The 15,180-nt window shown below is 42.2% G+C and overlaps 1 protein-coding gene across 1 annotated transcript; it reads left to right on the top strand.

Annotated features, from left to right (window-relative positions):
- Positions 1-2,025: 2,025 nt before the first annotated feature.
- LOC136148700 (interferon beta-2-like) lies at positions 2,026-2,586 on the top strand. The gene has a single exon (XM_065908391.1). The coding sequence runs from the start codon at positions 2,026-2,028 to the stop codon at positions 2,584-2,586; it is 561 nt and encodes a 186-aa protein (XP_065764463.1).
- Positions 2,587-15,180: the final 12,594 nt, after the last annotated feature.

Below are 15,180 nucleotides of genomic sequence, written 5' to 3' on the forward strand. Positions count from 1 at the left end.
AGGATTTTCATAGCAAAATTAATTCTACTGACAAAAGTCAATATAAACTCCATGAAGGCAATTGAAAGGTGGTACAAACTCCATGGAGGCAATTGAAAGAGACCGATTAGCAAGCAGTTCATGAACACAACAGCAGGACATGGGAGGAGGACAAAGGGAAGAAAGCAGAAGGAATTCTTTACAATTCCGCACCCACCCCCTTCTTCCAGTTCCTCACCCTGGTCTTTACTTCCAGTCTCTACAGCCCTGAGAGCACCTGGGCAGGCCCTCTCCCTGTTTCAGTTCCCAACAACATCTGGGCCCATTCTTCTGTCCAGGGCACAACCCAGCGCCCTGTCTGCCTGGAGACTTCTCCAATTAAGTACAAAGCCACACTCTGGCAGTCAAAAGCATCCCGAATACATCCTGAGCTGATTTTCCCACCATTGATCCCCTTGATTCTTAGCACATAACTTGTCCACAACTTGAAGCTCCTCCTGGGTGGTTCCTGCAAACTCGGGAATTCTCCTGGCTCTCTGATCAAGTTGCTTCCTCTATCTTGAGCTGTGCTGGCCACCATGACATCAACTAACAAGAGGCCAAGTGAGCACTTGACAAGTCCAATCTTAGCTGTACTTCGACTGTAAAAGTATGTACTATATTTTGAAGGAACTATGAAAAAGATGAATGTAACTATCTCATTATTAATTTTATATTGGTATGTGTTGAAATGATAACATTTGGATATTTCATGTTCAATAACATACACTATTAAAATTAACCTCACTTGTTTCTTTTTCCTCTTTTGATGTGGCTACTAGAAAATTTTAAATTAAGAGATTTTAAATTTCTTAAAAATTTTAAGAAATTATATTTCTTCTGAGCAGTGCTGAATACATTCTCTGGTAACATATGGAAAAAAATCACATAAAGGATAAAAATCACCATTTAGTTTCACAAGTCAAACATAATTACTATAAAAATGTTAGTATATTTCCTTTAGTTTATTATTTTCCTATATACTTTTACATAGTTGCATTGTATCTAGAATTTTATGCCCTGCTTTTGAACATAACTAGGTGCTTTTTATTTTCTAATACCAAAAAATGAATTCCTTATAGAAAAAATTTAAATGTGAGAAAAGAAAGGGTAAAAATTATAGTAACATTTATTCAATTCTTTCAAAGTAAATTATGAAAATACCTAAGAACCCTATCTCACAGATATTCTTTCATTATGAGGAAAAGTTCATGTACAAGCAGTTCTACAAGGTGAAGAGCAAAGAATTTTCCTGCTTGCTGCATGCTTACCCTAGTGTGCAAAATCAGATATTTAGATTATTTGAAGTATGTACAAAATAAATATTCACCGGGCCTCAGCAATTGTCACAAAGGATACCTACAAGAGGAATCATGGACTTTTATGCATAGTCTGTGTAACATTCATTTGCCTGCACAGACATATTACTTAATCTTCACTTTTTAGTTATATTTGGGATAGTTTGAGATTGTCAAATAAAGCAATAAATTTTGGCTGACAAAGTTATGTAATATCTTGTTGCTTATGGTTGAGGCCTACAAAATATTTCAGATGAACTTAGCTTACACCATTCTATTTTAGGTATAAAAAATAAATTTTTTTCTAAAATCATAAACTCTTAGAAATAAAGACCCTTTCACAGAATCTAATAATATAAAAAAATAAAAACAAAGATCTTTTCCCAATGAAAGAAACTTGCTGTAATTCAAATTGATTAGCCTATTTTTTTTTAGCATTTAGCAAGTCACTGAAAATCTACAAAAACATTAGAAATTCTTCCAGATTGTATGAAAAGCAAGGAGCTTAAAAGAAAAAGACTTTTAGAGGTAACTAATCGTTTAAACGACACGAGAAAACTAAAAGGGAGAATGGAAAGTGGAAAATTCCTCTCAAGAATGAGGGCCATTCCGCTACACTCAAGGCGGAAGGACACTCACTCAGCAAACTCTTGAAGACTGAGCTTCAGCATCTACTAGCAGAACAGGTAGCCCTGTGCCTGTTTTCCTCATGACCTACCGGTGCCTCTTCAGGATAGCTCTCCTGCTGTGTTTCTCCACCACAGCTCTTTCCACAAGCTACAGCTTGCTTCGATTCCAGCAAAGGAGGAGTATTAACGTGTGTCAGAAACTCCTGTGGCAGTTACCTTCAACTCCTCAACATTGCCTTGAGGTCAGGATGCACTTCCAGGTCCCTGAGGAGATGAAGAAAGCACAGAAATTCCGGAAGGAAGACGCCATATTGGTCTTGTATGAGATGCTCCAGCAGATCTTTGGTATTCTCACCAAAGACTTCTCCAGCACTGGCTGGTCTGAGACCATCATTGAGGACCTCCTTGTGGAACTCCATGGGCAGATGAATCATCTGGAGCCAATCCAGAAGGAAATCATGCAGAAGGAAAACTTCACAATAGGAGACTCGACCGTTCTTCACCTGAAGAACTATTACTTCAACCTTGGGCAGTACCTGAAGTCCATGGAGTACAACAGCTGTGCCTGGACAATCATGAAAGCAGAAATGCTCAGGAACTTTTCTGTCCTGAAGAGACTAACGGATTACCTCCTTGACTGAACATCTCCCCACCTGTGGCTCTGGGAATGGACAATGTGACTTTACGTGAGACTCTTCAGCCAGTAGAGGCTCTTGAAGTAACTGACAATGCGATGCACTGGATTTCAATGGACAGTTAAAGACTGTAAGCTATTTTTAAAATTGATGTATGCATTATTTATTTATTTAAACTTTTTAATGAGAAATAAATTCTTTATGAAACAAAAGTCAACGTGGCAGTTTCCATATCAACTTGATTTATGTGACAACAAATATTAAAAATTGCAGAGCACCTTGGAGACATTCATTGCAAAAGAAGCCTGCAGAGTAGTAGTTTCCGGCCCCTGACTTTGAGGAATTTAAAATACAAGGAAGCCGTGTGGAATGTCCAAGTTATATGCATATTCTCCATGTATCCATACAGTTTACCTGCTCTTTTCTTGTTTTCTTTAAATGTACCAGACAGCTCATGCTGTAAGACCTGTCTATATGATGTGGGGTTTTATTCTCTTTTTTTTTTTCAACTGGGGGAAAATGTACACCACCTTACATTTGAGACTCTTACAAAGTAAGCCTTCTTGATGCCAATAAAATTTGGGCAAATTCCACTCAATTTTTAAAATTCTTACTAAATACTAAAGGAAATGAAAATTTCTGACGACCAAAATATCCCCAGTTGCTTGTACACTCCAACCCTTATTTCCAACACCATAGTCCTCAGAAAGAGATTTCAGGAACATGAGTCAAAAATTACTTAAGACTGTCTTAGGGTCATTAGAAATTCACTCAGTTAAACTCAATTCATGCTAATTCACTCAATTAAAAATAAGTGAAAAGTAATCTTGAAAATATTAAGTTTACATCCATTAAAGATAGAAAAGTAAAATGATATTAAATGTTTTAGTACAAAGAAGATATAGTTTAAATAAATTTTAATAAAATGCTACTGTTATATACAAAATATATTTTAATATTCTGTCTAATATTTAAAATACCTTATATAAATTTATTATAAAATTGGAAACGTGAAATATTTAAGTTAAAATAAGTATACAATTCAATATAAAATTAATTAAAAGAAACAAAGTGCTGTGCTTTTTAAAATATTCCTAGTTTTCAGCTATTCAACACTTACTCCTCCACTTCAAGGCCGAATCCTTGAAAGACCCTGAAAATTCCAGAGCATTCCAGGGGCGCACAGTTCTCTGGTCCGTGACCCAGGTAGGTGGTGTCCGCGTTCGTCTCACCCCCAGAAAGTCCCCCAAACTGTCCCATGGTTATTTGGCCCCTGGCCACCGTTGAGTTCTCCTCTGTCGGCAACGCACCCCCCGGGTCCCATCGCCTGTCCCATGGCCTTGGCTGTTTCTCACGTTGTCCAGAATGGCTCTAAGCCTATAGTCTCACCGACGCCACCTGGCTCCCCTTGGTGCTCAAGGCCCTCGCATCTTCCCATCTCTCACAGTCTCACGCCCATCGCCGGCTTTAACTACGTCCACACCGCGGTTCCACCGCCCCAAGCCCATTGTCTCATCGCCTAGACCCGCTTTCACTGTGTCCGCAACGCCGGCCCACCAACTCTAACCGAAGGTCACCCGCTGCCATCGAGTCTCACTGGGCACAACGCCTTTCCATCTCGCCACAGCGAATGGTCTCGTCGCCGCTGTCAGGTTCCCCTGTGCGGACCACACCGCCCGCCGTCCGATAGTCTCATCCCACCGCCGGTTTAACTTTGTCTCAAAGCTGTTCAATCGTCGCACCACCAGTAGCTTTTCCGCCACCGTCACGTTTCGTCTCAAAGCCAAGCCGGGTTCCCCTATGTGAGAAACGCCCTCCCATCACCCCATAGCCAAGTCTCATCGCTTCCGCTGTGCTTCACTTTGAGCACACAGCCCTCCCATCGTCAGACAGCGAAGCATCTTAGCCCCCGCGGCGTTTAAAGTGAGCGCGACAACGCACCCATTGCCTCATAGCCTCTTGTCTCATCCGAGACGTCCACTTCCACTTTGTCCGCAACACTTTCCAACTGTCTTATCTGCAACAGCCGGATTTCACGTTGCGCAAGACTGTCCCAGCGTCGTATCGCCAATATTCTCATCGCCTCCGCTGTTTCACACTTTCCGCAAGCCCTCCGACTTCTCAGCGCAAACGTCGACAGTTTCATCGCCGTCTCAGGGTCCTCCTTTGTCCGGGACGCCCTCCGACGGTCCCATCGCCCCAAGTCTCATCCCCACTGCAGGGCTGAAATTCACTCTGTTCGCAACGCCTTCCCATCGGGCCATAGGGAATACTCCGCTAGCCACCGCCGAGTTCTCTTTTGTCTGCAATGTCCTGACAACGTCTCATCGCCTATAGGCATCGTCCCAAAGCCAATAGTCTCAAAGCTGTCTATCTCAGCGCCGATGCTGGCTTTCGTTTTGTCCGCAACACTGTCCTCTGAAACCCAAGATTCGTTGCCACCGCCGACTTCCCCTTTTTGCGCAACGACCTCCCATGGTGCCAGCGCCTATTGGCTCATCGGCAAAGCGGTGTTTCACGTCAACTCCGAGGACATCGCCTAAGGTCTCATCCCACCTCCCTGTTCACTTTGTGCATGGCGCCCTCGCACCGTGCCATAGGGAATAGCCTTCTAGCCAGCGCCAGGTTCCCCCACGTGAGCAACGCCCTCGCATAGTCCCCGTAGACAAATGTCTCGTCGCCGATGCTGGCTTTCACTTTGTCCGCAACGCCGTCCACCCTTCTCAAAGCCACCACCAGTTTTCCCTTTATGCCCAACGTCCGCCCATGGTCCTATCGCCTGGAGGCTCACGGCCGCCGCCGGTTTCCCCTTTGTGCACAACATCGCTGTCCTGTCTTCCCATCGCCAATAATCCCATCTCCCCCGTGGTGTTTCACTTTTCTTCAAAGCTGTCCCATACTCAGATCATCCAAGGTCTCATCCCCACCGCCGGGTTTAAATTTAACCGCAACTCTTGCCATTATCCCATAGCAAATAGTTTCATCGCCACCGCCGGGTATCGCCCCATAGCCGATACTGTCATTGCGGCCACTCTATTTCATTTTGTTCCGCACTCCCTCCCATAGTCCCACGTAGGGGAACCTGGCGCTGGCTAGAAGGCTATTTCCTATGGCACGATGCGAAGGCGTTATGCACAAAGTGAAACAGGTTCGGGTTGACGTTTGGAAAGAAAGCCCACTACTCAGGCGATGTTTCCAAAAATGCAACTTTCTGGCTCCCTACTCAGAACAGCGGAAACCGGGCCTTTTCCACAAAAGGGCTAACGATATGCGCGCCCTTGAATCAGTGCTCCTATAAAAAGCTCTCTGGAAACTTTGCTTCCTGTCTCTCTAGCAGCCCCACGCGAGTCAACTGCAAGCTCTCCCAAGACTGCGATTCGAAAGCTGAAGCAATGGAACCACAGCGAGCGCGCCCTCGCCGTCGCCTGGAGAAGCAGGCGGGCTGCGGTTCCATCTCAGCGCTGTTTGCTCGTCGTTTCGCGGTGCTCGCGCGCCCCCTCCCGGCCGTCTGCAGAATCACTGACATTCTCTATGGCCCACATCCATTTACTGGAGGACGGAGAGATGCTCTGCTGCATCCCTGCTTGCTCTCTTCGCTGGAACGTGCCTGGGAGCCACTGCCAGAAAAACAAGGATATCTTCAAACACTTGAAATAGATGCAAAAGATCCGCTCTCAGTCGCGCCTAAATGACAGAGCCGACTTCAGATTTCCTTGGAAAAGAGAAATGATCACTCCAATGCAGATGACTCAGGGCCCCTGCAACCACTATCTGATGCTCCAGCAGAGCTTCCAACTCTTCACCACGGAGACAGCCGTGCTACTTGGAACAACACTCTGCTGGAAACTCCTCTGCAGCCCGGATCAGAGCCTGAAACAACTGGAGCAGATGGAAGGAGACAATCTGTGCTGTTCTCATTTGGGATTTCCTGCCCGGGAGTATTTCCATGGCATCCATCTCTACCTCAGGGAGCAGGAATACATCTACTTTGCCTGAGAGGCTGTCAGAGTGGAAATTAAAAGTGCCTTTCCCTCATGTAAGAATCCTCAAAGAAATGTCAACAATAAAGATGTTTTTATTTGTAACACTCGCTAATGAATTCCATTATTGTTTGCTTCCTGTTCCAAAGCAATTGCAACTCATACTTCCTCTGAAAACTGAACTGAACATCATGATTTTCCAGAAACAGGTGTGGAAACCAGAACAAAATTTCTTTCCTTGTAAAAAGATCTTTTGATCATCATTAAAAAGATCTCTTGATGTCTCAGAGGCTGGTATTTTCTATACTCAATGTTCAGAGTTTCTTTCTCATGGACAGGTTTTCAGGATCCTCTGTTCTAAAAGATCTTTCTCTGTTATTTCTAGGTGCTATAAGAAGTAAAGAATAAACTGTGAGGATTTTCATCATAATAGTAATTTATCTTTCCTTCTTTGAAGAGCACAATGCAGACCTTCTGGATCAGGTGAATCTTCTAGTTTGCTCACATTCAAAGGGTGATTCAAGGACATGGGTACCTTCTGTTTTGTGGCTTTTTCCATCATCAACATGTGACTTCAAGTTTGTCTGTGGTACTTGAATCTAGTACACTCAGCAGTAAATGGATGAAGTCTGGTGGCTCACAGGGGATGTTTCCAAGCGCCAGGACTATACAGGTTGAGAGCACTTCCTCTCACGTTCCATGGCCTGGATATATCCTCATGGGAATCTCATTATAAGCAAGTTAGGAAACTACTGGGTGATGAATGGATGAAGAGATAAGTTCAGAGTGCTGATTTCAAAAATATACAACATGAAAGTTGAAAGTTAAGTTTTTGGGGGGCAAAATGAAGCCTGCAGCCCAGGAGACAGCACATCAGATAGCTGTTCCAAAGACACACAGGGCGATGTATGTGATTTTGGTGAAGGGGGAACACATGTAATCATGTGCCTATTTTTTGTGGAACTTTTCTGCCAGTGTCATGAAGGTTTCTTGGAGTCCCAAGAAGCAGTCATCACCATGAAGGATTTTCGTGCTTTTCTAGATATGAGGAGACAGAAGAATTGGGTCCATAAAATGGGCTCCTGAAAACATCTAACCCTCTGAAGACTTGTTCTGCCAGTTTTCCCTGCTCACAGAACACCTCACCTCTGCTTTCCACACTGCGTTCCTTTCCAGGGGTGTTAAAAATCAGCAGCTGCAATAGCACATGATTTAACCCTTGAAGGTAGATGACAAGTGCCAGTGGCACGTGCTAGTGTGTCCTTGAAGGGGCATGAGACCACGTTTCACGTTTGCACTATTTGTCCAAATGAAGTTCTGGGTAGGGATTGCAGGAAACAAGTAATGTTCTTGCTTGCACACACTTCATTAAAATACAATCTGACCCAAATGCTTTTTCTCCAAGTTCAGCTTCTGGAAAATGAAAAGAATGCCAGTCATAGTTGACAGTATCATCAACTGTTTGAAAGAAACATTCAAGCTGATCCCCAAAGGCATTGCCTACAGGAAAATATCCACAGTGTAGACACATTACAGGTTGTTTCCTTACTACCCGAGGGAGGCAAGAAAAGAATAACCAGGCAGTTCCTTTCAACTACTTGAGGATGACTGAAGAAAAAGTGATGATTGAGTCTTTCATTTGGGTCCATGCTCAAGAGCCTCATCCTGATCTTCTAAATACTGGAAATGGAAAGTTGAAGACAGTCTTTGTAAAAGTGATCTTCAAAAAATATCTCACACATGCTGTATGCAAGGACAAAAAAACTAAAACAAATTTTTGTATCAACGAAGAGTTAAGAGATAAAATTAATCACAATTGATGAAACAGTATATAAAATATTTGACACATTACTAAGCTTAGTCTATAATACCACTAACAGTCACTTAATTATTCTTGCTGTTATCCTGCTGATGAGGTAACATTTATGGTGCAGGAAAATAAATAATATAGGATAAGATAGTAATTCAAGTAAACATTTGCTTTTCACCCTTTTATGTTAAAGTAGCAACACACATGTGTATACTTATTTAATACATATTGTACAAGTGTGTGTGTACTTATATATGTGTATATATTGTTGTTCAGTCACTTAGTTATATCTGACTGATTGTGACCCCATGAACTGTAGCACACCAGGCTTCCCTGTCCTTCACTATCTCCCAAGTTTGCTCAAACTCATGTCCATTGAGTCAGTGATGCCAAGGAACCATCTCATCCTCTGTTGCCCCCTTCTCCTCCTGCCCTCAGTCTTCCACAGCATCAGGGTCATTTTCAATGGGTCTGTTTCTTCTCAGCAGGTGGCCAAAGTATTAGAGCTTCAGCTTCAGCATCAGTCCTTTCAATAAGTATTCAGGATTGATTTCCTTTAGGATTGACTGGTTTGATCTCCTTGCAGTCCAAGGGACTCTCAAGACTCTTCTTCAGTACCACAGTTCAAAAACATAAATTCTTCGGCGCTCAGTTTTCTTTATGGTCCAAATCACATCCATATATGACTACTGGGAAGACCATAACTTTAACTACATGGACCTTTGTTGGCAACATGGTATCTCTGCCTTTTAACACACTGTCTAGGTTTCTCATATAATTTCTGCCAAGGAGAAAGAGTCTTTTAATTTTGTGGCTGCAGTCACTGTCTGTAGTAATTTTGGGCCCCAAGAAAATGAAAACTGACAGTGTTGCCACTTTTTCCCCATCTATTTGCCATGAAGTGATGGGGCTGTATTCCATGATCTTTGTTTTTTCAATGTTGATACAACTATATATGTATATGTATTTTTTTTGGGGGGGTGGGCTCTGGTTTAGCTCTGCCTCAGATTGGTTCTCTAAAAAGGTGGTTAATTTAGATCAGGGAAACAATAGATGTTATAGAGATTCAGTTTTACATGATGGCTGAAGATTTCAAAATTTGAATTTTTGAAATTTCTATTATAATGGAAAATTTACTTGTTGAGGTTGGCGTATTCATTCCAAAAAACCCTCGCTGTTTTGCTTTCCATGCATACAATCTGAATTGTGATACACAGAATGAAATATACTAAATACAAAAGAAATGTTTCAACAATTAGAACATTTAAATAGAATTTGTGACTACAACATTTCCATGTTAAAGCCTGATGCTTTTCTAAGTTAAAATTAAACTCTATGTGAACTTACAATTTAACAGATGAGATGGCACTAGTGGTAAAGAATCTGCCTGCCAATGCAGGAGACAAGATATGTGGGTTCCATCCCCAGGTTGGGAAGATTCCCTCTACAAGGAAATGACAACCCACTCCAGTATTCTTGTCAGAGGACCCTGGCAGGCTACTGTTCATGGGGATGCAAAGAGTCAGAAATGACTTATGGACTCAACAACAACCATGCAGAAATCTATAAAACGAGGGAAACAAAAAGGAAGGCTTGTATGTGATTTTAGATGTTATTATGTTTCACATAAGAAAACAATATACCTCTTGGAGTTCACAAGTTATCACTGAAAGTCCCAATGCTGGAATGTTTCTACATTTAGTTAAAATATAATGATGAAAATGAACCCATGTCTTATTTGTGTAATAAAACTCAAAAAATTTATCATCCTACTTGGAAACCATGTTAGATCTGAAATACCATCAAGAACGTGAGGAGGCGGTCCTAAGATGGTGGAGGAATAGGATGGGGAGACCACTTTCTCCCCCACAAATTCACGGAAAGAACATTTGAACGTGGAGCAAATTCCACAGAACAACTTCTGAATGCTGGCAGAGGACATCAGGCACCCAGAAAGGCAACCCATTGTCTTCGAGAGGAGGTAGGACAAAATATAAAAGATAAAAAGAGAGACAAAAGAGGTAGGGACAGAGATCCTTACCAGGAAGGGAGTCTTAAAAAAGAGAGAAGTTTCCAAACACCAGGAAACACTCTGGCGGGTCTGTGGCGAGTCTTGGAATGTCAGAGGGCAAAATAACTGGAAGGAAAAATAAATAAATAGTGAAATCCCACAGATTACGTGCCTAACAGCAACTCCCAGCGCAGCAGCAGCCCAGACCCTGGCATCCCCCACTTGCAAGCATGGGAGGGACAGGGAGGAGCGGGTGGCATTACTTAGGGTAAGATCTGGGCCTGAATACCCTGAGGGCAATCTGAGGGAACTAGGTTGAGATAGTAACCCAGACTGTGGGATAGCTATCCCCTGAGCCCCGTGAAAAGCCCAAACCTAAGACACCGCCAGGCAGGCTCAAAAGAGAAAGGACTGAGCAGAGCCAGCCGGCTGCGGACGGGCCCATTCCCCGCCGGAGCCTGGCAGGGGAGGGCAGCCAGAGCAGGAAGGGGGCGATCGGCCCCAGAGAGGCATCCATCAAACTGTAAGCCGACTTCTCTGCTAACCAAGACTTCTTGGGGCTCTGGACGGTCGACATCCGCCGGGAGGGTCATAGGCAGAGAGCAGCTCCCCAGAAGAGACACAGGGCACACCTAAGAAGGCCAGATAACCGAGCGGCTGGAACCGGGGAGGGGGTAAGCCGCAGCCTCCACCTGGGGTGAATACGCGTGCCTAGCACCGGGGCACCTGAGCGGCTCGCGCCTGGGAAGGGCGCAAAACACTGGCCCAACCAAGTCTGCGCCTTTGTGGAGCACCGAGAACCTGGACCTGAGCGGCTTAGACCTGGGAAGTGTATGTAAACCAGGGCCCGCCTCAGACAGTTCCCGGCAGAGCAATCTAGAGTCTGAGCAGTGTAGACGGGGAAAACACACACGCCGTGAGCGGGGGCAAACCAGTGTGGCTGAGTCCCTGTGAGCACACGCCAGTGATATGTGTTCGCAGTGTTCCTCCCTCCCCAAAGCACGACTGAACAAGCGAGCCTAAAAAAAGTGACCACCACCCGCCCCTTGTGTCAGGGAGGAAATTAGACACTGAAGAGACCAGCAAACAGAAGCTAAAATAAACAGAGGGAACCGCTTTGGAAGTGACAGGTGCAATAGATTAAAACCCTGTAGCTAGCACCGACTACACAGGAAGGGGCCTAGAGGCCTTGAGAAGTACAAGCCGGAGCAAGGAACTATCTGAAGATGAACTGACCCCACACTCTCTGCAACAGCTCCAGAGAAAGTCTTAGATATAATTTTACTATTATTATTTTTTAAATTAAAAAAAATAAAAAAATTTGTTTTATAAGAACATGAGGAAAGTACTTTACCTTATTTTTTAAATTATACATAATTTGTAGCTCATCAAAAACAAGTATATGAGTCAAGTATGTTTCATCAAGAAAAATAATAAAACAATAGAAAAATAATTAATTCATTTTATGGAAGTGAAAAATGGATAGGTTTAATGTATGAAATTGATACATTGGAAAAAATGATAAGGTCATAAAACGTTCATGGCTAAGGATATAAAAATAGAGGAAAAATAGCAAATGCATGTAATAATGAAAATCTATTTTTTCCCATTATTGAAAAAGAAGATGAATACGTGGGTCTACGAACATACATTTCACATTACTAGAATCACTACTGTGAATGAGAATTGTTTTTCTTCACTTCTGTATTTGCTACTTTGTGTTTAAATTGGCAGGACAGCTAACTGTTCTTTGATTTCTAATTTCCTGCCATCTTCCCAGCTGGAGTTCAGAGGAGACCAATATAGCCAATCTCTAAGCTCAATATGCCAGCAAATTTGGAAAACTCAGCAGTGGCCACAGGACTGGAAAGATCAGTTTTCATTCCAATCCCAAAGAATGCTCAAACTACTGCACAATTGCACTCATCTCACACGCTAGCAAAGTAATGCTCAAAATTCTCCAAGCCAAGCTTCAACAATATGTGAACCATGAACTTCCAGATGTTCAAGCTGGTTTTAGAAAAGGCAGAGGAACCAGAGATCAAATTGCCAACATCCGCTGGATCATCAAAAAAGCAAGAGAGTTTCAGAAAAAACATCTATTTCTGCTTTATTGACTATGCCAAAGTCTTTGACTGTGTGGATCACAATAAACTGTGGAAAATTCTGAAAAAGATGGGAATATCAGACCACCTGATCTGCCTCCTGAGAAATCTATATGCAGGTCAGGAAGCAGTAGTTATATCTGGACATGAACATGGAACAGACTAGTTCCAAATAGGAAAAAGAGTACTTCAAGGCTATATATTGTCACCCTGTTTATTTAACTTATATGTAGAGTACATCATGAGAAATATTGGGGCGGATGAAGCACAAGCTGGGATCAAGATTGCCAGGAGAAATATCAATAACCTCAGATATGCAGATAACACCACCCTTATGGCAGAAAGTGAAGAACTAAAGAGCCTCTTGATGAAAGTGAAAGAGGAGAGTCAAAAAGGTGGCTTAAAGCTCAACATTCAGAAAAATAAGATCATGGTCCCATCACTTCATGGCAAATAGATGGGGAAACAGTGGCAAACTTTTTTGGGGGGGCTCCAAAATCACTGCATATGGTGACTGCAGCCATGAAATTAAAATATGCTTACTCCTTGGAAGAAAAGTTATGACCAACCTAGACAGCATATTAAAAAGCAGAGACATTACTTTTCCAACAAAGGTCCATCTAGTCAAAGCTATGGTTTTTCCAGTAGTCATGTATGAATGTGAGAGTTGGACTATAAAGAAAGCTGAGCACTGAAGAATTGATGCTTTTGAACTGTGGTGTTGGAGAAGACTCTTGAGAGTCCCTTGGACTGCAAGGAGATCCAACCAGTCCATCCTAAAGGAAATCAGTCCTGAATGTTCTTTGGAAGGACTGAGGTTGAACCTGAAACTCCAATACTTTGGCCACCTGCTGTGAAGAGCTGACTCATTTGAAAGACCTTGATGCGGGGAAAGATTTATGGCGGGAGAAGAAGAGGATGACAGAAGATGAGATGGTTGGATGGCATCACCGACTTAATGGACATGAATTTGAATAAACTCCAAGAGTTAGTGATGGACAGGGAAGCCTGGTGTGCTGCAGTCCATGGGGTCACTAAGAGTCGGATATGACTGAGCTGAGCGGCTGAGCTGAACTGAACTGAAGCCAGTATTTGACTACAGCCCATAGATGGCAGTGTAACTCCAGTTCATGTTTGTTCATGAATGCATCACTCTAGTCAACCAAGACTACAAGGCTGAGGACCTAGAACACAGAGATGAAAGTTGCCTCAGATCTTCATTCTCTCAGTACTGTAGCTTGCTCCTTGCTCTAGTCCAACACTGGATAACAGATCCCTGAAGAAAGGCCATGAAAGACTTCCAGGATCACATGGAGAGCCTGGTGTGATGAAGTAACCCCTGCCACATAAACTCTCCCCTCAGACCTCACCTGGTTCACCTGCTTTCTTGGTTAAAGCTTGTGGGGTAGTTTTATGAGAGAGTCTATGTGACACTGAACGTAGGTATCCCCGTGGTTTCCTCAGTTGTACATGTACTTGGATGCAATCTCAATAGAAGTCTTGAAGAACAGGTCAGGAGACGATGGCAACAGTATCATCATCATTCAAAAAGATTTTGACTCCCAGGATGAGAACTGCCTTCAGAGCAAGTTTACAAGCTAGATAAGAATATGAAACTCATTACTATATTCTCATATGCTTCACCTTAAAGTGAGAATTGTTTCATTCAAGTTGATTATGGCCTTACTAACCACAGGACTCCAAAAATTTCCAATCATCATATTTGGAATACATTTTGGCACTCATTTTGCAAACTGCATCCAACTTTCCATCATTCTAAGAGCATTCAAAATTAATGTATTTTCATTTTCTTAAATAAACAATTTATTTTCCTTTAACTTTTAGACATTCCTTTGTGTTTACACTTGAACATAGCTTCCCATGCATCTCTATTCCTATCAAGTCTCTTGTGAACATTTACTCTGTTGATTAAAGCAACAGTCCTAGTAAGAACTAGAAGTGAACAGTCACAACAATGGAAGTTACTTTAAAGAGTTTCTTATTATTTTGGCTGTGCCACGTGGCTTAAGAGGCATTAGTTTCCTGACTGGGGATTGCACCCAGGCCTGCAGCAGTGAAAATATTGAGTCCTAACCGCCGAATGGCCAAGGAAGTCTCAAATTACTTTAAATTTTGCAGTTTTAGTTGCTCAGTTTTTCATTCAAGGATTCAGAGAAACTCTAAATTGCTTTAACAATATATATTTGCTCTAAATAATTGACTGTTGGAGAACTGAATGGAGTATGACAAGGGTCAAAAAACATGTAAAAGTCACATTAAAATTAAAGCATGAATCCAATACATTTGAGACCCAAACTGATAAAGGTTAAAATAATAAAAAATTAATAGACTCTGCTTAAACATAAAAGATGCTATTGATTAATTTAAAACACTAACTCCATTATTACTTGGAAGAGAAAGAAAAACCTAAAATCAAATAATGCTAAATACTTAATACCAAAACAAGGGCAACACAGAAGGGGGCCAAAACAGAGCAAGAAAATATAATGAAGGAAATAATTAGAGGTGGCAATGTTAATATCAACGAGATCTTTGTCATCAATATCAATATTGATACACTTGAGAATTCCAGAAATAACATGTGAGAAAGAAGTTCTTCGTGAGAAAGAAGTTCAATGTACATAAGAAACACATTGAACCTATAATTAAATTTTTTAAATGCTTGAGCTAAAT

Source organism: Muntiacus reevesi, chromosome 17 (genome assembly GCF_963930625.1).
Source record: "Muntiacus reevesi chromosome 17, mMunRee1.1, whole genome shotgun sequence".
Lineage (NCBI taxonomy): Eukaryota > Metazoa > Chordata > Mammalia > Artiodactyla > Cervidae > Muntiacus > Muntiacus reevesi.

Excerpts from the sequence above, each read along its gene's own strand:
- LOC136148700 (XM_065908391.1), top strand. The coding sequence starts at position 2,026 with ATGACCTACCGGTGCCTCTTCAGGATAGCTCTCCTGCTGTGTTTCTCC.